Consider the following 25,439-nt stretch of genomic DNA (forward strand, 5'->3'; position numbering starts at 1 on the left):
TCTCTAAAAAATATGTATATATAATAAAAATAAATTACTTAAGATCTATATCCTCCTTTAGTTGCTGTTATCTCAACTAACAACCCTCCGGCCAGCTGTAGTCCCAGATATTCAGGAGGCTGAGGCAGGAGGATTGCTTGAGCCCGGGAGGTTGAGGCTGTAGTAAGCCATGATGGTGCCACTGCACTTCAGCCTGGGTGACAGAGTGAGACCCTGTCTCCAAAAAAAAAAAAAAAAAAATTTTTTTTTTACATCACCCAGTACAATATGCATATGTACAACTGACCCAAACATTTTGCAAAACAGTCACTGTTACTACATCATGAGATACATTCTGAAATTGTTTCCTAACAAGGGACACCAGGACAAATTGAGAGCAAAGGACGCAAGAGCCCACAAGAGAAGGTAAAGTAGAAGAAAGGAGCAGGGGCAGCATCGTATGGGCCGCCGCTGGTTTAATTCACTGGCTGTTCCTTCTCGTGAGGGCTTTCCGCTAGGCGGGCGAAGGCTGGTGAGAAAGCCGGCTCTGCGCCCTGCACTGTGCTGGCCACTCTCACCTGGCGCTTTGTACCCTGAGGCAGCTCCGGACTCAGGGTAGGTGGGAGGGGATTGCACTTTCCTTTCACTTTCTCAGGACGCCAAACCCGACACCTGGGGCCAGAACTACACTTCCCACCAAGCAGCGAGGCAGGAGGAAGAAGGGGGCACTGGGGGCTGAAAAGCAAAACCAGAAGAAAGAGAAAACATTACCTGCTGACCAGCAGAGGTGAGAGAGAGAGACAGGTAAGCGACAGGTGAACCAGGAAGGCGAAGGCTGCGGGATGCCGGCGGGAGGACATCACTGGGGTGAACGCTGCCTGTGCCTCCCAGCAAGGCTTGTAGGCTAAATGAAAGGGGGCTTTCGAGGAAGCCCTGAGGACTCCGGAGGGTGGGGGGAGACGTGGAAGTAAAGTCTCAGCTCAAGTTACAGTGATAAGACCAAGACACCGGAAGTGGAATGGCTGTCTTTAGTTGAAAAGTCAGACAGGAAAAAAGTGGTTTGATTGTGTCTGTTGTCTGCCGGATCATCTACCCATATGTGATTTCAGAGAGGTCCAAGAGAGGTATGGGATCCTTCTTCATCGCCTTAAAGCCCTGGGTTTTTGCATGCAGATTGGACATTTGAGTGCATTTTACCTTGTGTGATGAGACAGACTGCCCTTGTCTATGACTTTAGAGAAAACCAGAGTAAAACGGAGAGGTGAAGAAGGATGTCACAAGGCAGGAGCAATTTGCAGCACATCAAATGTAATCATTAAGTGGGATCAGGTTTCAGTTACTTTTAGAGCAATTGGATGAGGAGTCCAAACACACTCTCATGAAGAGCAGTTAAAGAGGATGGGGATATTCTCCTTGGGGGGATATTCTTGCTGTTCCAAATATCTGATGGGCTGTCATGTGGAACAGGAATGTGATGTGTCTTGGCAGAGTAAGGATAGCACTGAGCTAGACAGATGGAAACCTCACGGAGGGAGATGTCAATCCCACAGAAGTGAGAGCTGCCCAGTGCAAAATGGAAATTTTTCAGGAGGTAGTCAGTTCCTTGTGATCAGAGATATTTAAGCACAGGTGGACATTTAAGCCAGGGATGCTGATGGTGGGAGTAAAGTTTCAGGTAGGTGACTTGGTCGATTGTTTTCCAAACCTGGCTCATCATCAGAATCACCTGGGGAAGAGACAGAGCAAGAGGGGAGGGGAGGGGAGGGAAGAGAGACAGAGGTTTTTGGTTTTGTGTTTTTGTTTGTTTGTTTGTTTGTTTGAAATAGAATTTCGCTCTTGTTGCCCAGGCTGGCCTGCAATGGTGCGATCTCGGCTCACTGCAACCTCTGCCCTCTGGGTTCAAGCCATTCTCCTGCCTTAGCCTCCCAAGTAGCTGGGATTATAGGTGTATGCCACCACGCCTGGCTAATTTTTTGTATTTTTAGTAGAGATGGGGTTTTTACCATGTTGGCCAGGCTGATCTTGAACTCCTGACCTCAAGTGATCCGCCTGCCTCAGCCTCCCAAATTGCTTGGATTACAGGTGTGAGCCACTGCACCTGGCCTATTTCTTATTATTTTAATAGAGATGGGCGGGTGGGGGCATGGGCGGAAGGCGGGGGTCTCATTATATTGCCCAGACTACTTTCAACCTCCTGGCGTCAAGTGATCCTTCTGCCTCGGCCTGCCAAAGTGCTAGGATTACAGGCATGAGTGACTGCAGCCTGGTGCACTAAACATATTTTAAAGTTAAAAACACAAAACACAAAACCTGGCCCAGTGCAGTTTTGAGATCGTACCACTGCACCCCAGCCTGTCTCAAAAAAAAAAAAAAAAAAAAAAAGAGGATACTAAGAAATAAGTTTTAAAAGAACAAGGTAAAATATGTTTAGCAAGTCTGGGATGACCTCCAAAAATATATTTTTTCAATGATATTCCCAGATAATTCTGATAATCAGTTAGTTTGTGAAACACTGTCATTAGAAACCTTTATTTTCCAGCCGGGCACGGTAGCTCATGCCTGTAGTCCCAACACTTTGGGAGGCCAAGGCGGGCAGATCACCTGAGGTCAGGAGTTCCTAACCAGCCTGGCCAACATGGCGAAACCCTGTATCGACTAAACATACAAAAATTAGCCAGGCATGGTGGCAGGCGCCTGTAATCCCAGCTACTTGGGAGGCTGAGGCAAGAGAATCGCTTGAACCTGAGAGGCAGAGGTTGCAGTGAACCGAGACCACACCATTGCACTCCAGCCTGGGCAAGAAGAGTGAAACTCTGTCTCAAAAAAAAAAAAAAAAAAAAAAAAAAGAAGGAAATATATATTTTTCAATGATACTCCCAGATAATTCTGATAATCACTTAGTTTGTGAAATACTGTCATTAGAAACCTTAATTTTCTGGTGGTGTGTGGCGGCTCAGGCCTGTAATCCCAGCACTTTGGGAGACTGAGGCAGGTAAATCACTTGAGGTCAGGCATTCGAGACCAGCCTGACCAATATGGTGAAACCCCATCTCTACTAAAAATACAAAAATTACCTGGGTGTGGTAGTGCAGGTCTATAGTCCCAGCTACTCAGGAGGTTGAGGTGGGAGAATTGTTTGAACTGGAAGGCAGAGGTTGCAGTGAGCTGAGATCATGCCATTGCATTCTAGCCTGGAGGACAGAGCGAGACTCTGTCTCAAAAAAAAAAAAAGAAAAAAAAACATTTGGTAAAATATGCCATAACCAGCCTTTGGTAAAATATGCCATAACATTATAGCTGTGGTTTTAATTTTGAATATTCTCAAAATCCTAATTTCCTGGTCAAAAAAATTAGGCTCCAAACAGAACAAAAAGGTCATGTCACTCTTCCCCAAGCTGACTTACCAATCACCTCTTATCAGTCCTCATTGCTGGCTACCTGGATGGTCAGTAGTTTTTTGTTTTTTGGTTTTTTTTTTTTTTGAGGTGGAGTTTCGCTCTTGTTGCCCAGGCTGGAGTGCAAAGGCATGACCTCGGGTCACTGCAACTTCCACCTCCCGGGTTCAAGTGATTCTCCTGCCTCAGCCTCTGGAATAGCTGAGATTATAGGCATGCGCCACCACACCCAGCTAATTTTGTATTTTTAGTAGACATGGGGTTTCTCCATGTTGGTCAGGCTGGTCTCAAACTCCCAACCTCAGGTGATCCAACCACCTTGGCCTCCCGAAGCGCTGGGATTACAGGCATGAGCCACCGTGCCCAGCCTGGATGGTCAGTCTTATAGCAGTTGGAAGTCTTTCTCCTCAGGTGAAATTGACACTGGTGGGACCTCCAATGGCAGGTGAGTCACTGCTGTGGGCATTTCTTCTGCCATCCTCCTGCTCTCCAGGCACTCTGATGGAGCATGTGGCACCTCGTCTCCAGGCCTAGGATATATCACTGCTTTTATCTGATGGTATTGACCATCCACTGGACCCACCAGAGAATGGCAGTAGAACCTCTTTATTCCAAGAGCACCCCTAAAGTAAGATCAACACACGTAGGGCAGATGTCAGCTTATGGGGGTAACTCCTCTGTGCCTGACTAGAATAGTTAGCATCGTCCTCTCACAAGGATGTAGTGCTGTGAAGGTAATGACCTCCCTTCGTCTTGTCTTGTACTGGATCCCTAGTTCCTGGTGCTGAATTCCATCCTTTCTTCCTAGCTCTGTTCTAGGTGGCAAGAACCATGCACTTCTCCAGCTCAGCCAGGGCAGCAGATGAGAACTTTGACTATTTGTTCAAGATTATCCTCATTGGGGATTCCAATGTGGGGAAGACGTGTGTGGTACAGCATTTCAAGTCTGGAGTCTACACTGAGACACAGCAGAACACGATTGGAGTGGACTTTACCGTGCGCTCCCTTGATATTGACGGCAAAAAAGTGAAGGTCAGAGGGCACCGGGACGGAACTGGTTCCACCTTTTTTTTTTTTTTTTTTTTTTCCTTGAGACGGAGTCTCACTCTGTTGCCCAGGCTGGAGTGCAGTGGCGCGATCTCGGCTCACTGCAAGCTCCACCTCCTGGGTTCATGCCATTCTCCTGCTTCAGCCTCCTGCCTCAGCCTCCCAAGTAACAGGGACTACAGGCGCCCGCCACCATGCCCGGCTAATTTTTTGGGGTTTTTTTTTTTTTTTTTCTGTATTTTTAGTAGAGACGGGGTTTCATCGTGTTAGCCAGGATGGTTTCGATCTCCTGACCTCATGATCCACCCACCTCGGCCTCCCAGAGTGCTGGGATTACAAGTATGAGCCACTACGCCTGGCCGGTTCCACCTTTTTTAGCCAGAATTCTCAACAACAAAGCACATGTCTGAGCAATAAAAGATTTCAGTATAAAACATGAAATCATACAAATAGTGGAAGAAAACATGGGAGTATTTATTTTCTCATCATGGAATGGGAAAATCAGGCTTTAAATGAGACACGAACCAAGAAGTCAATAAGGAAAATACTGCTGAATCTAACTATGAAGGTCAATTTATACATTTCTCTAACTATATAAAGGTCAAATTTGCTTTTTTGGGGGGTGGGGGGTATAGACAGGGCTTTTTGTTTTTGTTTTTTTGAAGCAGAGTCTCACTCCATCACCCAGGCTGGAGTGCAGGAGCACAATTTCAGCTCACTGCAATCTCCGCCTCCTGGGCTCAAGTAATTCTCATGCCTCAGCATTCCAAGTAGCTGGATTCACAGGTGCACACCACCACACCGGGCTAAGTTTTGTATTTTTAGTAGAGATGGGGTTTCACTATGTTGGCCAGACTGGTCTCAAACTCCTGACCTCAAGTGATCTACCTGCCTCTACCTCCCAAAGTGCTGGGATTACAGATGTGAGCCACCACACCCAGCCTGAGACAGGGTCTTGCTCTGTCACCCAGGCTGAAGTGCAGTGGCACAATCACAGCTCACTCCAGCCTCCATCTCCCTGACTCAAGTGATCCTCTCACCTCAGCCTCCTGAACAGCTGGGACCACAGGTGTACCCCACCATGCCCAACTCATTTTTAAAATTTGTTGTAGAGACAGGATTTTCCTGTGTTGCTCAGGCCAGTCTTAAACTCCTGGGCTCAAACAATCCTCCCACTTCACCCTCCCAAAGTGCTGGGATTACAGGCGTGAGCCACCATACCTGGCCTTAAAAGGTCAAATTTTCTAGTGGCCAGGCAAGGTGGCTCACACCTGTAATCCCAGAACTTTGGGAGGCCAAGGCGGGTGGATCACTTAAGGTCAGGAGTTCAAGACCAGCCTGGCCAACATGGTAAAACCCCCTCTCTACTAAAAATACAAAAATTAGCCAGGCATGGTGGCGGGTGCCTGTAGTCCCAGCTACTCGGGAGGCTGAGGCAGGAGAATCTCTCAAACCTGGGAGGCACAGGTTACAGTGAGCCGAGATCATACCACTGCACTCCAGCCTAGGTGACAGAGTGAGACTCTGTCTCAAAAAGAGGTCAAATTTTCTATGTACTCAAAAATGCCATAAACTGCCAGGCATGGTGGCACACCTGTAATCCCAGCACTTTTGGAGGCCGAGGCAGGCAGATCACCCCAGGTCAGGAGTTCAAGACCAGCCTGGCCAACGTGGGAAAACCCTGTCTCTACTAAAAATACAAAAAATTAACCGGGCGTGGTGGCTCATGCCTGTAATCCCAGCTGCTCGGGAGGCTTGAGGCATGAAAATTACTTGAACCCAGGAGGCAGAGGTTGCAGTGAGCCGAGATCATACCATTGCACTCCAGCCTGGGAGTCAGAGCAAGACTCTGTCTCAAAAAGATAAAATAATAAATAAAAATTTTAAAAATTAAAAAATACCTCAAAGAAATCAATAGAAAGTGCTAGATGAAGCAAGTAACAAAATCTCATTAATTATTGAATCTGGGTGTTAGGTGTATGAGGGTTCTTTTTTTATTTTTTTGAGACACGGTCTCACTTTGTTGCCCAGATGGAGGGCAGTGGTGCATGATCTCAGCTCCCTACAGCCTTGACCTCCTGTGCTCAAGGGATCCTCCTGCCTCAGTCTCCCAAGTAGCCAGGACTACAGGCATGCACCACCATGCCCAGCTAATTTTTGTATTTTTCACAGAGATGGGGTTTCACCATGTTGCCCAGGCTGGTCTCAAACCCCTGAGCTTAAGTGATCCACCATTCAGCCTCCCAAAGTGCTGGGATCACAGGCATGAGCCACTGCACCCAGCCTCATTTTTCTATTATCTCTAGCTTTGGTGTATGTTTGCAAACTTTCTCTAAAAAATAAATTTTATATAAATAGTATGAGAATATGAAGAAATTGTTACCCTCAGACACTGTGAGAGGCTGTGTGAACTGGTGCTGCCGCTCGGGTGGCTAATTTGGGAGGTATTATTGTGAGGACATTCCAAACATGAACAGCTTGAGTGTTCCTTTAAAATCAAAACAGTTCGGCCAATATTATCACCTTTCCCAGTATTCAGATCCATGGGCAGACTCAAAAGGTGAGCCCCCAAATCTGGACCAAGTGATGAGTCAGGTGAAAAGGCAAAGAACACAAGACCCCAGGATAAAATAGGTCCACCTCTCGGCCGGGCGCAGTGGCTCACGCCTGTAATCTCAGCACTTTGGGAGGCCGAGGCAGGCAGATCACAAGGTCAGGAGATCGAGAGCATCCTGGCTAACACGGTGAAACCCTGTCTCTACTAAAAAATACCAAAAAAATTAGCCGGGCGTGGTGGCGGGTACCTGTATTCCCAGCTACTCAAGAGGCTGAGGCAGGAGAATGGCGTGAACCCAGGAGGCAGAGCTTGCAGTGAGCTGAGATGGCGCCACTGCACTCCAGCCTGGGTGACAGAGCGAGACTCCGTTTCAAAAAAAATAGGTCCACCTCTCTGACAGCAGCATCCCTTAAATCAGAGCTGTCCAAGCTTCTGGTTCCCCTGGGCCATGTTAGAAGAAGAATTGTCTTGGGCCACACATAAATTACACTAACACTAATGATACCTGATGAGCTAAAAAAATAAATAAATAAATAAAAATTGCAAAAAACCTCATAGTATTTTAAGAAAGTTTAAAAATTTATGTTGAGCTGCATTCAAAGTTGTCCTGGGCCAAATGTGTCCCGTGGGTTGCAGGTTGGACAAGTTTGTCTTAGAAGGTCGTTCCCCAACCAAGGAGGATATCCAAGTCATCCGGGAGCGACTGAAAGAATAGATTCCTGGGTCCCACCCCAGACCTACTGGGTCTGAATATCTAGAAGTGAGAACCAGAAACTGTGTTTTTAAGATGATGTAGGTGAAGGAGTTCCCATTACCTGTGGGAACCCCTGATTTGGACTCTCCTTCCTGTCCTTCTCTAGATGCAGGTGTGGGACACAGCCGGCCAGGAGCGCTTCCGCACCATCACCCAAAGCTACTACCGCAGTGCCCACGCGGCCATCATCGCCTATGACCTCACCCGGCGGTCCACATTCGAGTCCATCCCTCACTGGATTCATGAGATAGAGAAATATGGAGCTGCAAATTTGGTCATTATGCTGATTGGTATGACATTTTTGAAGTTTTTAACTTTTGTTTACTCTCCTCTGAGGATGCTCAGCTTTCTGCGTGTTTCTAATGGCAGTGGAAAATGAAATCTTAAAAGTGTAAGTGATGCAGACGGGCACGGTGGTTCACGCCTGTAATCCCAGCACTTTGGGAGGCTGAGATGGGCGGATCACGAGGTCAGGAGATGAAGACCATCCTGGCTAACACGGTGAAACCTCGTCTCTACTAAAAATACAAAAAAATTAGCCAGGCGTAGTGGTGGGTGCCTGTAGTCCCAGCTACTCGGGAGGCTGAGGCAGGAGAATCGCTTGAACCCAGAAGGCAGAGGTTGCAGTGAGTCGAGATCGTGCCATTGCACTCCAGCCTGGGTGACAGAGCAACACTCTGTCGAAAAAAAAAAAAAAAAAAGTGTAAGTGATGGATAGGGCCTCAGAAAGTGCCTTTAAGCTGGATGCCACCATGCCCAGCCCATTTTTTTTTTAAATTTTTTGTAAAGACAGGGTTTTGCCATGTTGCCCAGGCTGGTCTTGAACTCCTGGGCTCAAATGATCCTCCTGCCTGGCCCTCCCAAAGTGCTGGGATTACAGGCATGAGCCACTGTGCCTGGCCCTTTATTTTTATTTTTGACAATCTCTACTGCAGAGAGAACAGGTGAGTTTTGTTTTTTAATTTTTTATGGGTATCTAGTTGGTATATCTATTTATTGGGTACAAGTGGGTTCTTAAAAAGAAAAAAGAAGAGGCAATTTCTAAGTGTTTTCCAATAATTTACATTAAAATACATAAACTAGATGGGGTGTGGTGGCTCATGCCTGTAATCCCAGCACTTTGGAGGGCGAGGCAGGTAAATTGCTTGAGCCCAGGAGTTCAAGACCAGCCTAGGCATCATGGCAAAACCTCGTCTCTACAAAAAATAAAAAAAAAATTATCTGAGTGTGGTGGTGCACACCTGCAGTCCCAGCTACTCAGGAGGCTGAGGTGGGAGGATTGCTTGAGCCAAGCAGGCAGAGGTTACAGTAAGCTGAGATTGTACTGTTGTACTCCATATGGGTATCCAGTTTTCCCAGCACCACTTATTGAAGAGACTGTCCTTTCCCCAACATATGTTCTTAGCACCTTTGTCAAAAATGACTTTACTGTAGATGTATGGATTTATTTCTGGATTCTGGATTCTGTTCCATTGGTCTATGTGTCTGTTTTTATCACTACCACACTGTTTTGGTTACTATAGTTCTGTAGTATAATTTGAAGTCAGGCAATGTGATTCCTCTAGGTTGGTTCTTTTTGCTCAGGGTAGCTTTGACTATTCTGAGTCTTTCATGGTTCCATATAAATTTTGGGATAATCTTTTCTATTTCTGTGATGAATGTCTTTGGGCCAGGCATGGTGGTTCATGCCTGTAATCCCAGCACTTTGGGAAGCTGAGGCGGGAGGATAGCTTGAGACCATCCTGGTCAACATAGTGAGACCTCATCTCTGCAAAAACTAAAACAAAACAAAATAGTGAGATGTAGTGGCACAGTCCTATAGTCCCAGCTACTTGGGAGGTTGGGGTGGGGGGAATCACTTGAGCCCAGGAATTTGAGGCTGCAGTGAGCTGTGATCATACCACTGCACTCCAGCCTGGGTGAGAAAGCAAAACCTGGTCTCTTAAAAAATAAATAAATAAATAAATAATAAAAGGAAACTGTTATGTCCTAGTAGAGCAAAGATGGGAGAGCTGTGCTATGGCATACGAATGGCCGGGGTAGACAGGCAGGTGCAGCCCATGCCCTCCAGGGACAAAAGGAAACCCAGCAATGATGGCTCCCAGAGAAGGGCGGAATGCACGCATCTCACTTGGGAATGAAGCAGTTCTAAGCTACTTGCGGTTTCCCCAGGAATGTGGACCAGATCCACCTTTGTATTAAGGTCATACATCTCCAGGACACAATGGAGGCAGTTCTCTTCCTCAGGGCTGAGTGGGAAGCTGCCAAACCTCAGGTGCCTCCCTCTGCGCTACCTTCTCTCTTTTTTTGAGACGGAGTCTTACTCTGTTGCCTAGGCTGGAGTGCAGTGGCGCAACCTCGACTCACTGCAATCTCTGCCTCTCAGGTTCAAGCAATTCTCCTGCCTCAGCCTCCCAAGTAGCTGGGATTGCAGGCTCCCACCACCACACTCAGCTAATTTTTGTTTTAGTAGAAACAGGATTTCACCATGTTGGCCAGGCTGGTCTTGAACTTCTGACCTCAGGTGATCTGCCCAACTCAGCCTCCCAAAGTGCTGGGATTACAGGCATGAGCCACCACCCCCGGCCCCTCTGTGCTATCTCTGAAGGCAGCTCCCTGTCTCCAGCCCACAGGCTCCCGGCTGCCTCTCCCCTAGTCAGCTCCATCTTTAATCACTCTGTGAAACAGAGGCATCAGAGAAGGGTGACAGATGCCAGGATGTTGCAGGATTTCCAGGAATCTCAGAATGTTTGCTTGGTATTTATACCCTAGTCTGTCTTTCATAACAACCATCTCTGCCTCACTTCTTCCTTGGTTCTAGAAATGCCCCCAAAGATGATGTGGAGTGTCCCAGTCTCCCAGTTTATAAGGTGTCCATGCCAGAGGGCTGACACAGCAGCCTTCCTGTTTTCTGTTCGTGACCTCCCTGCCTGAATCCAGAAAAATTCGTGTCATCCCTCACGGAAGTGTCCCTGCACACATTGCCTCATACAGGTGCTTCTTTCTGTCTCAGAAGTTTATCCCCAGCTCCTTGAAGCCACTTCATCAGCACAGGAATGACCCCGGTGTCAGGGGTTGATTGCATGTTGATTTGTACAGCTGTTCCTCCTCTAGCTGGCCACAGGGGGCCCAGCTCCCCTTAATGTCCCCATGTAAAACCTCAGAGGCCCCCATTTCCCTTAGAATGATGTACATATTCCTGAGCATGGTTCACAAGGTACTTCAGGTCCCAGCCCTGCTTTCTTCTGGGGGTGGCTGGCTTCCCATCTTTCTCCCACCCTCACTCCATGGGACCTGACCTCTTTTTTTTTTCTTTCTTTTTTTTTTTTGAGAAGGTCCTTGCTCTGTCGCCCAGGCTGGAGTGCAGTGGCGCAATCTCGGCTCACTGCAACCTCCACCACCCAGGTTCAAGTGATTCTCCTGTCTCAGCCTCCCAAGCAGCTGGGATTACAGGCACCTGCCATCATGCCCGGCTAATTTTTGTATTTTTAGTAGAGACAGGGTTTCACCATGTTGGCCAGACTGGTCTCAAACTCCTGACCTCAAGTGATCCACCCACCTCGCCTTCCAAAGTGCTGGGATTGCAGGGAGCCATCCTTTTTTGTAGTTTATCCTGGATGCTCTGTCTCATAACTTTCTTCAACATCTGATATTTGTCCCTCTAAAGATCTCAGCCAAACCTTCCACTTAAAGTCCTGTTATATTACAGGTCCACAATCACTCAGCAAAAACCCTCAGGGCCAAATATTTCAGAGTTCAGAATTTGTCAGATTTTAGAAAAATGTACTCTGTGTTATATAACACCCTCAGCAGGGTCTAGGCCAATGCCCCATGGCCAAATACATTACTATTTATGCAGTCAGAAGTATAAATAGTCATACAGAGCAGGTTGAATAAAATCTTCAATGCTGGGCGTGGTGGCCCACTCCTGTAATCTCAGCACTTTGGGAGGCCAAGGCGGGTGGATCACGAGATCAGGAGTTCAAGACCAGCCTGACCAACATGATGAAACCCCGTCTCTAATAAAAATACAAAAATTAGCCAGATGTGGTGGCACACACCTGGAGTCCCAGCTACTTGGGAGGCTGAGGCAGTAGACTCGCTTGAACCCGGGAGGCGGAGGTTGCAGTGAGCTGAGATCATACCACTGCACTCCAACCTGGGTGACAGAGCAAGACTCTATCTCAAAAAAAAAAAAAAAATTATTCAAGCCAGGTGCAGTGGCTCATGTCAGTAATCCCAGCACTTTGGGAGGCTGAGGTGGGGGATTGCTTAAGGCCAGGAGTTCAACACCAGCCTGGGCAACATAGCAAGACCCCATCTTTTTTTTTTTTTTGAGACGGAGTCTCGCTCTGTCGCCCAGGCTGGAGTGCAGTGGCACAATCTCGGCTCACTGCAAGCTCCGCCTCCCGGGTTCACACCATTCTCCTGCCTCAGCCTCCCAAGTAGCTGGGACTACAGGCGCCCGCCACTACGCCCGGCTAATTTTTCTGTATTTTTAGTAGAGACGGGGTTTCACCTGTTAGCCAGGATGGTCTCGATCTCCTGACCTCGTGATCCGCCCGCCTCGGCCTCCCAAAGTGCTGGGATTACAGGCGTGAGCCACCGCGCCCGGCTGCAAGACCCCATCTTTATTTTTAAAACAAACAGCTGGGTGCAGTGGCTCATGTCTGTAATCCTAGCACTTTGGGAGGCCAAGGCGGGCAGATCACCTGAGGTAGGGAATTGGAGAACAGCCTGACCAACACGGAGAAACCCTGTCTCTACTAGCTGGGCTTGGTGGCGGGCACCTGTAATCCCAGCTACTCAGAAGGCTGAGGCAGGAGAATCACTTGAACCCAGGAGGTGGATGTTGCAGTGAGCCGAGATCACACCATTGCACTCCAGCCTGGGCAACAAGAACAAAACTCTGTCTCAAAAATATATAAATAAATAAAAAACAAAAAACTTCAAATGGCTAGTTTAGCTCAGATTTTACTGTCCAATGAATTATCAAGAAATGCACTGGTTACAGCTGCTCAGGAGTGGAGTTTCCGAGTTGGGGGGATTTGGGGGTTGTATACTTGTACTACAAACAACTCATGCAGCTCACCTGGTCCATAGTGTATGTTATTCTATTGCTGTCTTGGATTGATACATTCTTGTCTGGCCATTTAATGTTCTCTGTGTCTCTCTTGCCTCCCTAACAAAATGAAGCCCTTCCTTGGGGCAGGGCCATCTGTCACCGTTCACTTAGCAAACTTCAGATCCTTTCCCTTTCTCCAGGCACCTGGCTCACCCCGGAGTGTGCAGCCCTGGCTGTTGGAAGGCGGAACCGTGGACATCAGCACTGTTGATCTAGTTGTGGTAGAGGAGCAGGTGGAAGGAGCAGGTCATAAAAATTAGAATCCAGCTGGGCGCCGTGGCTCACACCTATAAATCCCAGCACTTTGGGAAGTTGAGGTGGGAAGATTGCTTGATGCCAGGAGCTTGAGATCAGCCCAGGCAACATAGTGAGACCTCCATCTCTACAAAAAATAAAAAATTAAGGTGGGCCCAGTGGCTCACAACTGTAATCCCAGCACTTTGGGAGGCCAAGGCAGGTGGATTGCTTGAGGTCAGGAGTTTGAGACCAGCCTGGCCAACATGGTGAAACCGTCTTTACCAAAAATACGAAAAAAAAAAAAAAATCAGCCAGGTGTGGTGGCGAGTGCCTGTAGCCCCAGCTACTCGGGAGGCTGAGGCACAAGAATCATTTGAACCTAGGAGGCAGAGGCTGCAGTGAGCCAAGATCGCACCACTGCACTCCAGCCTGGGTGACAGAGCAAGACTCTGTCTCAAAAAAAAAAAAAAAAAAAATTAGCTGGACTCAGTGGTGTACGCCTATAGTCTCAACTACTCTGGAGACTGAGGTGGGCACATTGCTTGAGGCTAGGAGTTCAAGGCTGCAGTGAGCTATGATTGAGCCACTGTGCTCCAGCCTAGGTAACAGATGGAGACCCTATCTTTAAAAAAAAAAAAAAAAAAGTCAAATCCACAGATGGAGCGGGAAGCAGGGAGTAAATCAGATTCCTGGCTGCAGGGCTTCCTTCTCTCACCACATCCCTTCCTCCACCAGGGACTCTCATTCCTTTCTTCTAGAAGCAGAGCTCAGCCCTGAGTTTCGGGCTCACCAGCTAAAAACACACGCATGGTTCTCTTGAAGGTGCATGCTATACGAGCTTCCTGTGGCTGCCGTAACCAACTGCCACAAGCTGAGGGCTGAAAACAACAGGTGTGTTCTCCCACTGTCCTGGACGCCACAAGTCTGAAATCAGTCCTGCAGGGCTGAAATGGAGGTGTCAGCAGGGCCGTGCCCCTCTGGACGCTATAGGGGAGACTCTGTCCCTCGCCTCCTCTGGCTTCTGGTGCAATCTTTGGCTCTGTGTGCCTCTGCCTTCACATCACCTTCTCCCAGTGTGGGATCAAGTCTCCCTCTACCTCCCCCTTGTAAGGTTACTTGCGATTGCGTTCAGGGCCTGCCCAGCTAGTCCAGAATAATCCCCCCATCTCAAGATCCTCAAATTAATCACACCTGCAAAGACCCTTTTAGCACTGACAGCTGCCTGAGGCTAGAGCCTGGTCTCCACGGGCCCCCTTTCCTAGCCTACTGCAGCACTCAAATGTGCTAATGTCTGCTGAAAATGGTCTTGGATTTAAACTTCTTTGGGGATCATTATGATCTAAGTCCAGCTTTGACACTGAGCAGGTTGGTGACAGTGACTATGGGAAAAGATTTTCAAAATCTTTTTTATTGGGACATATTAATGTATATAAAGAAAAGTACACATTGATTTATCTCAGAGGGAACAGCTGAGCAAACACCAGCTGGGTCAAGACAGAGAATACTGGCCAGGTGCGGTGGCTCATGCATGTAGTCCTAGCACTTTGGGAGGCTGAGGCGGGCGGATTGCCTGAGCTCAGGAGTTGGAGACCAGCCTGGGCAACACGGTGAAACTCAGTCTCTGCTAAAATAAAAAAAAAAAAAAAAAAAAAAATTAGCCGGGCGTGGCGGCATGCACCTGTATGTAGTCCCAGCTACTCGGGAGGCTGAGGCAGGAGAATTGCTTGAAACCGGGAGGCAGAGGTTGCGGTAAGCCGAGATTGCGCCACTTTACTCCAGCCTGGGTGACAGACTCCGTCTCTTAAAAAAAAAAAAAAAAAAAAAAGAGAATATTGACCGGGTATGGGCTCACACCTGTAATCCCAACACTTTGGGAGACAGAGGTGGGACCAGCCTGAGCAACATAGGGAGACCCAATCTCTACAAAAAAGTTACAAATTAGCTGGGCGTGATGGCATGCGCCTGTAGTCCCAGCTACGCAGGAGGCTGAATTGGGAGGATTGCTTTAGCTCAGGAGGTAGAGTCTGCAGTGAGCGGTGATCACAACACTGCACTACAGCCTGGGTGCCACAGTGAGACCCTGTCTCAAAAAAAAAAAAAAAAAAGAATATTGCCAGCCCACTCTTCACCCCCACCAGCTTTCACTTCATTACTCCACACTCCTTCTGCCCCAAAGGCAAGTGCTTTTATGATAAACACTTCTTTGCTTTTTTCTTTTTTAATCATTTTACTACCTAAGCCCACATCCCTAAATACTGCAGTTTTGTTTTGGTGGGTTTTTTCGTTTGTTTTGTGGGTTGTTTTTTTTTTTCAGATAAAGTCTCACTCCATTGCCCAGGCTGGAGTGCAGTGGCATGATCTCGGCTCACTGCAAACTCCACCTCCCAGGTTCAAGTGATTCTCATGCCTCAGCCTCCCAAGTAGCTGGGATTACAGGCATATGCCACCATGCCCAGCTAATTTTTGTATTTTTAGTACAGATGTGTTTTACTATGTTGGCCAGGCTGGTCTTGAACTCCCCACCTCAAGTGATCCACCCACCTCAGCCTCCCAAAGTGCTGGGATTACAGGTGTGAGCCACTGTGCCTCGTCTTGTTTTGCGATTGTTTTGTACGTTATATATAAACAAAATCATACCTTTTTGCCTAAGTTTCTTTCCCTCAATATTGTTTATGAGTTTCATCCATTGTTGCATGTGGCTGGAATCTATTCTTTTGTATAATTCGTATACTATTCCTTTGCAAGAACACCCTACAGAGTATTTCTCTGTTACCTTGGCAATGGACATTTGAGTTGTTTCTAGTTTGGGGCAACTAGGAAAATTGCTGCTCTGAACATTCTGGTATATGTTTATTGATGCCGATGGGCACACATCTCTGTCGAGTAATACCCAGGAGCAAAATCGCATGGTCATGCAGCTCTAGATAATCCCAAACCACTTGCCAGAGTGGTCGTTCTAGTCTGTACTCCCATCAGCAGTGTGTGTGGGTTTCCGTTGTTCTACATCTTCACCAACGTTTGGTGCTATTAGTCCTTTTACTTCCATGCATCCTGAGAAGTGTGTCATGAGATCACTACTGTTTTTCATTTGCATTTCACTGTTTATTGACGGGATTGAACACCTTTTCAGATGTTTGTTAGCTATTTGGATATCCTCTGTTGTGAAATACTTTTCAAGTCCAAGGCCCATTTTTCTGTTTGTTATCTTTTTCTTGTCAATTCCTAAGAGTAGCTTATAGCTTCTGAAAATGAGTCTGTGTCAGTGTGGGTCCTCCAGGAAGCAGATGTTGGGACAGGATGAGATAGACATGCAAGAGATTTATTGGGAGAAACAGCTGTGAGGGATAAAGAAGGAGCAGGGCTGGGCACGGTGGCTCATGCCTGTAATCCCAGCACTTTGGGAGGCCGAGGCAGGTGGATCACCTGAAGTCAGGAGTTCGAGACCAGCCTGGCCAACATGGTGAAACCCCGTCTCTACTAAAAATACAAAAAATAGCTGGGCGTGGTGGTGGGCACCTGTAATCCCAGCTACTCAGGAGGCTGAGCCAGGAGAATCGCTTGAACCCAGAAGGCAGAGGTTGCAGTGAGCTGAGATCACGCCACTGCACTCCAGCCTGGGCAACACAGTGAGACTCCATCTCAAAAAAAAAAAAAAAAAAGAGAAGAAGAAGGAGCAGAAGGAGGCAGGGAGTCTTCTATGAGATGTAGACCTGCCCCTGGGAAGGACAGAACGGAGGAAGAACGGCTTGGTAGGTAGGAAGAGTCTTAGACTAAGCACAATTCAAACAAAGTTTATTTTTCAGGCAATGGGGTGCTCAAAAGCCAAGGTTGCCTGATAGAGGAATCGAATCCTGCATCCTGCAGCATGGATGTGCGTGAGCGCCCTCATGGTACAGGGAATGGGGTGCTATCCCCACTAGGGCGCTGCACTAGGGTCCTGCTGGGCTGTCTGTCACCTTCATTCCCTGCACTAGGTTCTCTTGAAGGAGGCCCCAGCCCTTTGTCAGTTACATATGTTGCAAACATCATCTTCCACCCTGTGGAGTGACTTTTCCCTCTCTCTTCTTAAAAATACCTAAAGGAAGGAATATTTTGGTTTTTTTATTTTTTATTCTACTTTTATTTTTTTGAGACTGAGTCTTGCTCTGTCACCCAGGTTGGAGTGCAGTGGCGCGATCTTAGCTCACTGCAACCTCTGCCTCCTGGGTTCAAGCAATTCTCCTGGCTGAGCCTCCTGAGTAGCTGGGATTATAGGCGCCCACGACCACGCCCAGCTAATTTTTGCATTTTTAATAGAGACGGGGTTTCACCATGTTGGTCAGGCTGGTCTCGAACCCCTGACCTCATGATCCACCTGCCTCGGCCTCCCAAAGTGCTGGGATTACAGGCATGAGCCACCACGCCCGGCCTTTTATGTTTTATTTTTTGTAGATAGGGTCTAACTCCGTCACCAGGCTGGAGTGCAATAGTGCCATCCTAGCTTATGGCAGCTTCGAACTCCTGGGCTGAAGCAATCCTCCTGCCTCAATCTTTCAAGTAGCTGGGACGACAGGCGCATTCCAACATGTCCAGTTAGGTTGTTTTGTTTTGTTTTGTTTTGTTTTTTGAGACAGAGTCTTGATCTGTGATCCAGGCTGGGGTGCAGTGGCCCGATCTCGTCTCACTGCAACCTCTACCTCCTGGGTTCAACGATTCTCATGCCTCAGCCTCCCAAGTAGCTGGGATTACAGGCACGTGCCACTACACTCAGCTAATTTTTATATTATGAGTAAAGATGAGGTTTCACCATGTTGGCCAAGCTGATCTCAAACTCCTGGCCTCAAGTGATCCACCAGCCTCAGCCTCCCAAAGTGCTGAGATTACAGGTGTGAGCCACCATGCCCAGCCCCAGCTAGTGTTTTATTATGTTTTGTAGAGGTGGGGTCTTGTTGTATTGCCCAGGCTGGTCTTGAATTCCTGGGCTCAAGTGATCCTCTTGCCTCAGCTTCCCAAACCACTGGGTTTACAGGCATGAACCACTATACCCAGCCTTTTCATCTCTTGATGGTGTATTTTGATGAACAGACATTGTTAATTTTAATATATTTCAATCTATTGATCTTTTCTTTTTTTTTTTTTATCTTTTCTTTAATAATGATTGCTTCCTGTGTCCTATTTAGGAAATTTTTTCTTAATTGAAATCAAGATTACATTATCTTTTAAAGTTTAATTGATTAATTATTATCATTACTCTGCCTTTTACATTTAGATCTACCTGTAATTGATTTTTTGTGTATGGTGAAAGGTATGGGTCAAAAATTTTTCTATATAAAGATCTAATTGTCTCAGTACCATTTACTAAAAAGGCAACCTTGGCCAGGCATGGTGGCTCACGCCTGTAATCCTAACACTTTGGGAGGCCGAGGTGGGCTGATCACCTGAAGTCAGGAGTTCAAGACCAGCCTGGCCAACATGGTAAAACCCCATCTCTACTAGAAAAATACAAAAATTAGCTGGGCGTGGTGGTGGGTGCCTGTAATCCCAGCTACTCGGGAGGTGGAGGCAGGAGAATCACTTGAACCTGGGAAGTGGAGGCTGCAGTGAGCCGAGATCATGCCACTGCACTCCAGCCTGGGCAACAGAGTGAGATGCTGTCTCAAAAAAAAACAGGCAACCTTTTCCACTGCTCTGTGGCACCATCTTTTTGTAGAGTACACATTTATACATGAGTTTGTTTCTGAGCTGTTTTTCCTCTCCATTGATCTAGTTCATTTATGCTCTTGGGAATGAAAATATCCTCAATATTACAACGGTTTATGGCCCTCCAAAGGGCCATACACAGCGCATCTGTGGTATTAAATTTTCATAGGCCAAGATCACTCCACTGCACTCCAGCCTGGGCAACAAAGTGAGACCCTATCACCAAAAAAAAAAAAAAAAAAATTAGCCATGGGTGGTGGTGCATGTCTGTAGTCCTAGTTATTTGAGAGGTTAACTGCTTGAGCCTAGAACGTTAACGCTGCAGTGAGCTATGATCATGCCACTGCACTCCAGCCCAGGTGACAGGACAAGACCCTGTCTCAAAAAAAATGAATAAATAAAGGCCAGGCACAGTGGCTCACGCCTGTAATCCCAGCACTTTGGGAGGCCGAGGTGGGTGGATCACTTGAGGTCAGGAGTTCAAGACCAGCCTGGTTAACATGGTGAAATCCTGTCTCTACTAAAAATACAAAAATTAGCCGGGCATGGTGGCGCATGCCTGTAATCCCAGTTACTCGAGAAGCTGAGGTAGGAGAATCTCTTGAACCTGGGAGGCGGAGGTTGCAGTGAGCCAAGATAGCACCACTGCACTCCAGCCTGGGTGACAGAGCAACGCTCTGCTCAAATAAATAAATAAATAAATAAGGTGGATGATTAAACAAATATTGGTCCTTGGCTGGGCGTGGTGGCTCACACCTGTAATCCCAACATTTTGGGAAGCCAAGGTGGGCAGATCATATGAGGTCAGGAGTTCAAGGCCAGCCTGGCCAACATGGTGAAGCTCCGTCTCTACTAAAAATACAAAAATTAGCTGGGCATGGTGGGGTGTGCCTGGAGTCCCAGCTACTCAGGAGGCTGAGGCAGGAGAATCGCTTGAACCTCGGAGGTAGAAGTTGGAGTGAGCCAAGATGGTGCCACTGTACTCCAGCCTGGGTAACAGAGAGAGACTACATTTCAAAAAAAAAAACACAAATGTTGGTCCATGCATACTATGGAATACTACTCAGCAATAAAAACTACTAGTGGTATGCAGAAAACAAACTACTGATTTATACAACAACTTGAATGGATCTCAAAGGAATTATGCTGAGTGAAAAAAGACAATCTCAAAAGGTTACATATATGAATCCATTTATATAATATTCTGGAATTAGAATAGATTGGTGGTTAGCAGGGGCGGAGGACCGGGGGTGGTGAGAGTTATAAAGGAATAGCATGAAAGAGAGCTTTGTGAGAATAGAACTGTTCAGCGCTTTGACTGTGGTGGTGGTTAAAGGAATCTACGCATGTGATCAGATTGTGTATAATTATAAACATACACACAAATAAGTGCTTGGGACATTTATTCATTTATGACAAGAAACTTTTTTTTTTTTACGACAGAATTTTACTCTTGTTGCCCAGGCTGGAGTGCAGTGGCACAATCTTAGTTCACTGCAACCTCCACTTCCTGGGTTCAAGTGATTCTCCTGCCTCAGCCTCCTGAGTAGCTGGGATTACAGGCGCGTGCCACCACACCCAGCTAATTTTTTGTATTTTTAGTAGAGACGGGGTTTCGCCATGTTGGCCAGGATGGTCTCGAATTCCTGACCTCAGGTGATCCACCCGCCTTGGCTTCCCATAGTGCAGGGATTGCAGGCGTGAGCCACTGTGCCTGGCTGAGAAATTTTTTTTTTTTTTTTAAATGGCGTTTCGCTATTGTCGCCCAGGCTGGAGTGCAATGGTGTGATCTCAGCTCACTGCAACCTCTGCCTCCTGGGTTCAGGTGATTCTCCTGCTTCAGCCTCCCAAGTAGCTGGGACTACAGGCATGCACCACCACACCCAGCTAATTTTGTATTTTTAGTAGAGATGGGGTTTCGCCATGTTGACCAGGCTGGTCTCGAACTCCTGACCTCAGGTGATCCACCCACCTCGGCTTCCCAAAGTGCAGGGATTACAGGCATGAGCCACCAAGCCCGGCCTCATGACAAGAAATCTGATTAAAGTCTGTGGATAGCACCAATGTCAACTTCCTGGTATTGATAATGTGCTATAGTTATATAAGATATTACCATTGGGGGAAACTGGGTGAAGGGTAAACTGGACCTCTCTCTCTCTCTCTCTCTCTTCTTTTCTCTGTCCCCCAGGCTGGAGTGCAGTGGCGCGATCTCGGCTCACCGCAACCTCCACCTCCTGGGTTCACGCCATTCTCCTGCCTCAGCCTCCCGAGTAGCTGGGAATACAGGCGCCCACCAACACGCCCGGCTAATTTTTTGTGTTTTTAGTAGAGACGGGGTTTCACCGTGTTAGCCAGGATGGTCTCGATCTCCTGACCTCGTGATCCGCCCGCCTCAGCCTCCCAAAGTGCTGGGATTACAGGCTTGAGCCACCGCGCCCGGCTTCTCTTCTATATATATATATATATATGTGTGTGTGTGTGTGTGTGTGTGTGTGTGTGTGTGTGTATATGTGTGTGTGTGTGTATATATATATATATACACATATATAATGACTTCCCTTATAGCTATAATTGTTTCAAAATAAAAGGTTTAAACATGTTTTATGGAAGAAGGGGGAATTACGGAAAAAAATATCTACAGAGGCTCCTGTGGGGACAGGAATGAAAACCAGGTTGAGAAACAATAGTCTAGCTTGTCTTAATTACTACAGTTTTGTAATAAATCTTGATGTTTCGTAGAACGACTCCTGTGGGAAAGTAATTTTATCTTTAGATTCTTGCCTCAGGGAAATCAAAGGCAAACTTTTGTTGTAGGTAAATTATCGCTTTCTCAGAAAGTCCTTTAGGCCAGGCGTGGTGGTTCATGCCTATAATCCCAGCACTTTGGGAGGCCAAGGTGGGCAGATCACTGGAGGACAGGAGTTCAAGACCAGCCTGGTCAACATGGTGAAACCCTATCTCTACTAAAAATACAAAAATTAGCCAGGCGTGGTGGTATTGGCCTGTAATCTCAGCTACTCGGGAGTCTGAGGCACGAGAATCGTTTGAACCTGGGAGGCAAAGGTAGCAGTGAGCTAAGACTGCACCACTGCACTCCAGCCTGGGTGACAGAGTGAGACTCCAACTCAAAAAAAAAAAAAAAGAGAGAAAGAAAGTCTTCCATTATGCACCTCCAATCCAGCAAATCCTGATCACAGTCTACTCAGCTAAATGAGCTCCATCTCACACAGCATCCAACACTCTGCTGTTTGAGAGGGAGAAAAAGAGAGTAAAAAGAGGAGCAAAGGCCGGGTGTGGTGGCTCATGCCTGTAATCCCAGCACTTTCGGAGGCCGAAGCAGGCAATCACCTGAGGTTAGGAGTTCGAGACCAGCCTGGCCAATATGGCAAAACCCCTTCTCTACTAAAAATACAAAACTAGCCGGGCGTGATGGCGGGTGCCTGTAATTCCAGCTACTTGGGAGGCTGAGGCAGGAGAATCACTTGAACCCAGGAGACGGAGGTTGCAATGAGCCAAGACTGCACCATTGCACTCCAGCCTGGGCAACAAGAGTGAAACTCCATCTCAAAAAAAAAAAAAAAAGAAACAAAAAAATGTGCCCTCAATTACCATTTGTGAATGAATGCATGCATGCCTATTGAAGCATTAAAATGTTATTTGTAAAGTTCATTTTGAAAGAAACCAGATAAAGTTACTCAATGGAATATTGGCTTATCTTTTCCTTCCAGGAAATAAATGTGACCTCTGGGAAAAGCGTCACGTCCTGTTCGAGGATGCCTGCACGCTGGCTGAGAAGTACGGCCTCCTGGCCGTTTTGGAGACATCTGCCAAGGAGTCCAAGAACATAGACGAAGTCTTCGTGCTTATGGCCAAGGAGCTGATCGCCCGCAACAGCCTGCACCTATATGGGGAGAGTGCCCTGAACGGCCTCCCCCAGGACGCCAGCCCCGTTCTTATGGCCCAGGGTCCAAGTGAAAAGACCCACTGCACTTGCTAAGATGTTTGCAAAGCCAGTCGCACCCACCAAAGAGGCCGCCTCTGAAACCAAAGGTAGCCAGGACACCGTAGTGTTGCCCCAGTGGCGCTTTAGACCCCAGCGTGGACTTGCCGCTCACCCCTAATCCTCCCAGTCTGGATGGGCCACACTTCTCCCTTGACTCACACTACAGGTCGTAGCTGCTGACTCTCAGGAAAACCAGCACCATTGTTTTCACTGACTCTTGACTCCTGGAGAAGGCAGGACTTCGGGCTAGGAGAGGGAGGACGAAGTGTACTCTTCTCCCCTTTCACTTTTCTGTCTCCCCAGCGCTTCTGCTGCTTTCTGCTGAATTTTGTTTCTTGCTTGAAGAAGAGGGTAGCGAAGGAAAGGAGGGGGGCGAAACAGCAAGAGAGAGAAGAGGCTGTTTGGAACATTCTGGAACAGTTTGAAACAGCTCAGGGAGGGAGAATGGAACAAAAGTCCACAATGAGAAACCAGAATGCTGCTATCATTTTGTTCCTGACATTCACACCTCAGGTCTTCACTTTGGGGAGCGAAGCCTTTTAGCAGAAATACCAGAAGTACCATCTTGCCAAATGGTCAGGAACTGTCTGATGGAGATGGAACTGGAATTCACTCTATTCTAGCGGGGCTGACTTGGCCCCCATCCTGGGATAGGGGAAGACACCTGCAATATTTTTTTCTTTTTTTTTTGAGACAGGGTCATACTCTGCCACCCAGGCTGGAGTACAGTGGTGGGATATTGGCTCACTGCAACCACCACCTCCTGGGTTCAAGAGATTGTCCCACCTCAGTCTCCCAAGTGGCTGGGACTACAGACACACGCCACCACACCTGGCTAATTTTTGTATTTTTTGTAGAAACAAGGTTTCACCATGTTGCTCAGGCTGATCTTGAACTCCTGAGCTCAAGTGATCTGCCCACCTTGACTTCCCAAAGTGCTGGGATTACAGGCATGAGCCACCATGCCCGATCTTTTTTTTTTTTTTTTTTTGTGGGGGGGGGTACTGAGTCTTACTCTGTCACCCAGGCTGGAATGCAGTGGAACGATCTCAGCTCACTGCAACCTCAAACTCCACCTCCTGGGTTCAAGCAATTCTCCTGCCTCAGCCTCCCAAGTAGCTGGGACTACTGGTGCCCACTACCACGCCCAGCTAATTTTTTTTGTATTTTTAGTAGAGACTGGGTTTCACTACGTTGGCCAGGCTGGTCTTGAACTTCTGACCTTGTGATCCACCCGTCTCGGCCTCCCAAAGTGCTGGGATTACAGGCGTGAGCAGTGAACCACTGCACCTGGCCTTTTTTTTTTTTTTTTTAATTGTAAAAATGAAGTCTTGCTATGTTGCCCAGGCTGGTCTCCAATTCCTGAGCTCACAGGATTCGCCCATCTCAGCCTCCCAAAGTGCTGGGATTATAGGCGTGAGCCACCATGCCTGGACCAATTTCTTTCTAGAACCCTGAATCATCTGCCAGATCAGAAGTCATTTTTGAATTAAAATTAAATTGGTTCATAGATGAATATCAAGCCAGTGTTGTACTGCCCCTTCTGTAAGATATGGCCAGAGAGCAGCTGGTGCCTTCTAGGATGGAGTAACCCTGGCTTTCAGAACTAAACATGTAAGAGGAGGCTGGAAGTCACCAGCCATCCCTCGTTTCCAGGACTGTGTTAGGGGACATCAGGGCAGGCAGCAGGAGCAGGCCGTGGAGCCCCTCCAGGGTCCCAGGGAGCTGTGGACACTCACCTGGGGCTTCCGGAGGACAAACACCACTTATGACTGCAGCTGACATTTACTGAGCTGCTTCTCATGGCCAGAACTTTTATGTGAGGTCTGGGGGAAGCGAATGGTCCCCTTGATTTGTGATGCCAGTGGAGGGGAAAAGAGGTACGAGCCGCGTTCTGCTGCTCCTCTTTTTTTTTGAGACGGAGTCTCGCTGTGTCACCCAGGCTGGAGTGCAATGGCGTGATCTTGGGTCACTGCAACCTCCACCTCCCAGGTTCAGGTGATTCTCCTGCCTCAGCCTCCCAAGTATCTGGGATTACAGGGGTATACCACCACACCTGGCTAATTTTTGTATTTTTAGTAGAGACAGGGTTTCACCATGTTGGTGAGGCTGGTCTTGAACTCCTGACCTCAGGTGATCCACCTGCCTCAGCCTCCCAAAGTGCTGGAATTACAGGCTTGAGCCACTGCACCCGGCCTGCTGCTCCTCTTAATACCCTTGGACTTCCTGGCATCCTCTCATCCAGCAGTAGCTCTCAGTCCCCCCTTTCCCTGCTCCACCCCTTTTTTTTTTTTTTTTTTTTGAGACAGCGTCTCTCTCTGTTGCCCAAGTTAGAGTGCAATAGTGCGACCTCGGCTCACTGCAAGCTCCGCCTCCCAGGTTCAAGCGATTCTCCTGCCTCAGCCTCCTGAGTAGCTGGGACTACAGGCGCATGCCACCACACCCAGCTAATTTTTTGTATTTTTAATAGAGACCGGGTTTCACCGTATTAGCCAGGATGGTCTTGATCTCCTGACCTTGTGATCCTCCCCCCTCGGCCTCCCAAAGTGCTGGGATTACAGGCGTGAGCCACCGGGCCCAGCCCTTTTTTTTTTTTTTTTTGAGACGGAGTTTCACTGTTGTTGCCCAGGCTGAAGTGCAATGGCGCGATCTCGGCTCACCAC

The 25,439-nt window shown here is 47.6% G+C and overlaps 1 protein-coding gene across 1 annotated transcript; it reads left to right on the forward strand.

The window, feature by feature from the left end:
• The first annotated feature begins 721 nt into the window (after positions 1-721).
• RAB19 (RAB19, member RAS oncogene family) lies at positions 722-22,770 on the forward strand. The gene is made up of 4 exons (XM_032761928.2): positions 722-783; positions 4,183-4,406; positions 7,839-8,022; positions 22,502-22,770. Exons 2-4 carry the CDS (start codon positions 4,206-4,208, stop codon positions 22,768-22,770), a joined length of 654 nt encoding a protein of 217 aa, XP_032617819.1. The 5' UTR covers positions 722-783; positions 4,183-4,205.
• The last annotated feature ends 2,669 nt before the right edge of the window (positions 22,771-25,439 follow it).

Source organism: Hylobates moloch, unplaced genomic scaffold (assembly GCF_009828535.3).
Source record: "Hylobates moloch isolate HMO894 unplaced genomic scaffold, HMol_V3 SCAFFOLD_1, whole genome shotgun sequence".
Classification (NCBI taxonomy): domain Eukaryota; kingdom Metazoa; phylum Chordata; class Mammalia; order Primates; family Hylobatidae; genus Hylobates; species Hylobates moloch.

Coding starts and splice junctions, on each gene's coding strand:
- RAB19 (XM_032761928.2), top strand. CDS start 4,206: ATGCACTTCTCCAGCTCAGCCAGGGCAGCAGATGAGAACTTTGACTAT. Junction 4,407..7,838: donor TTGACGGCAAAAAAGTGAAG/GTCAGAGGGCAC, acceptor GTCCTTCTCTAG/ATGCAGGTGTGGGACACAGC. Junction 8,023..22,501: donor TTTGGTCATTATGCTGATTG/GTATGACATTTT, acceptor TTTTCCTTCCAG/GAAATAAATGTGACCTCTGG.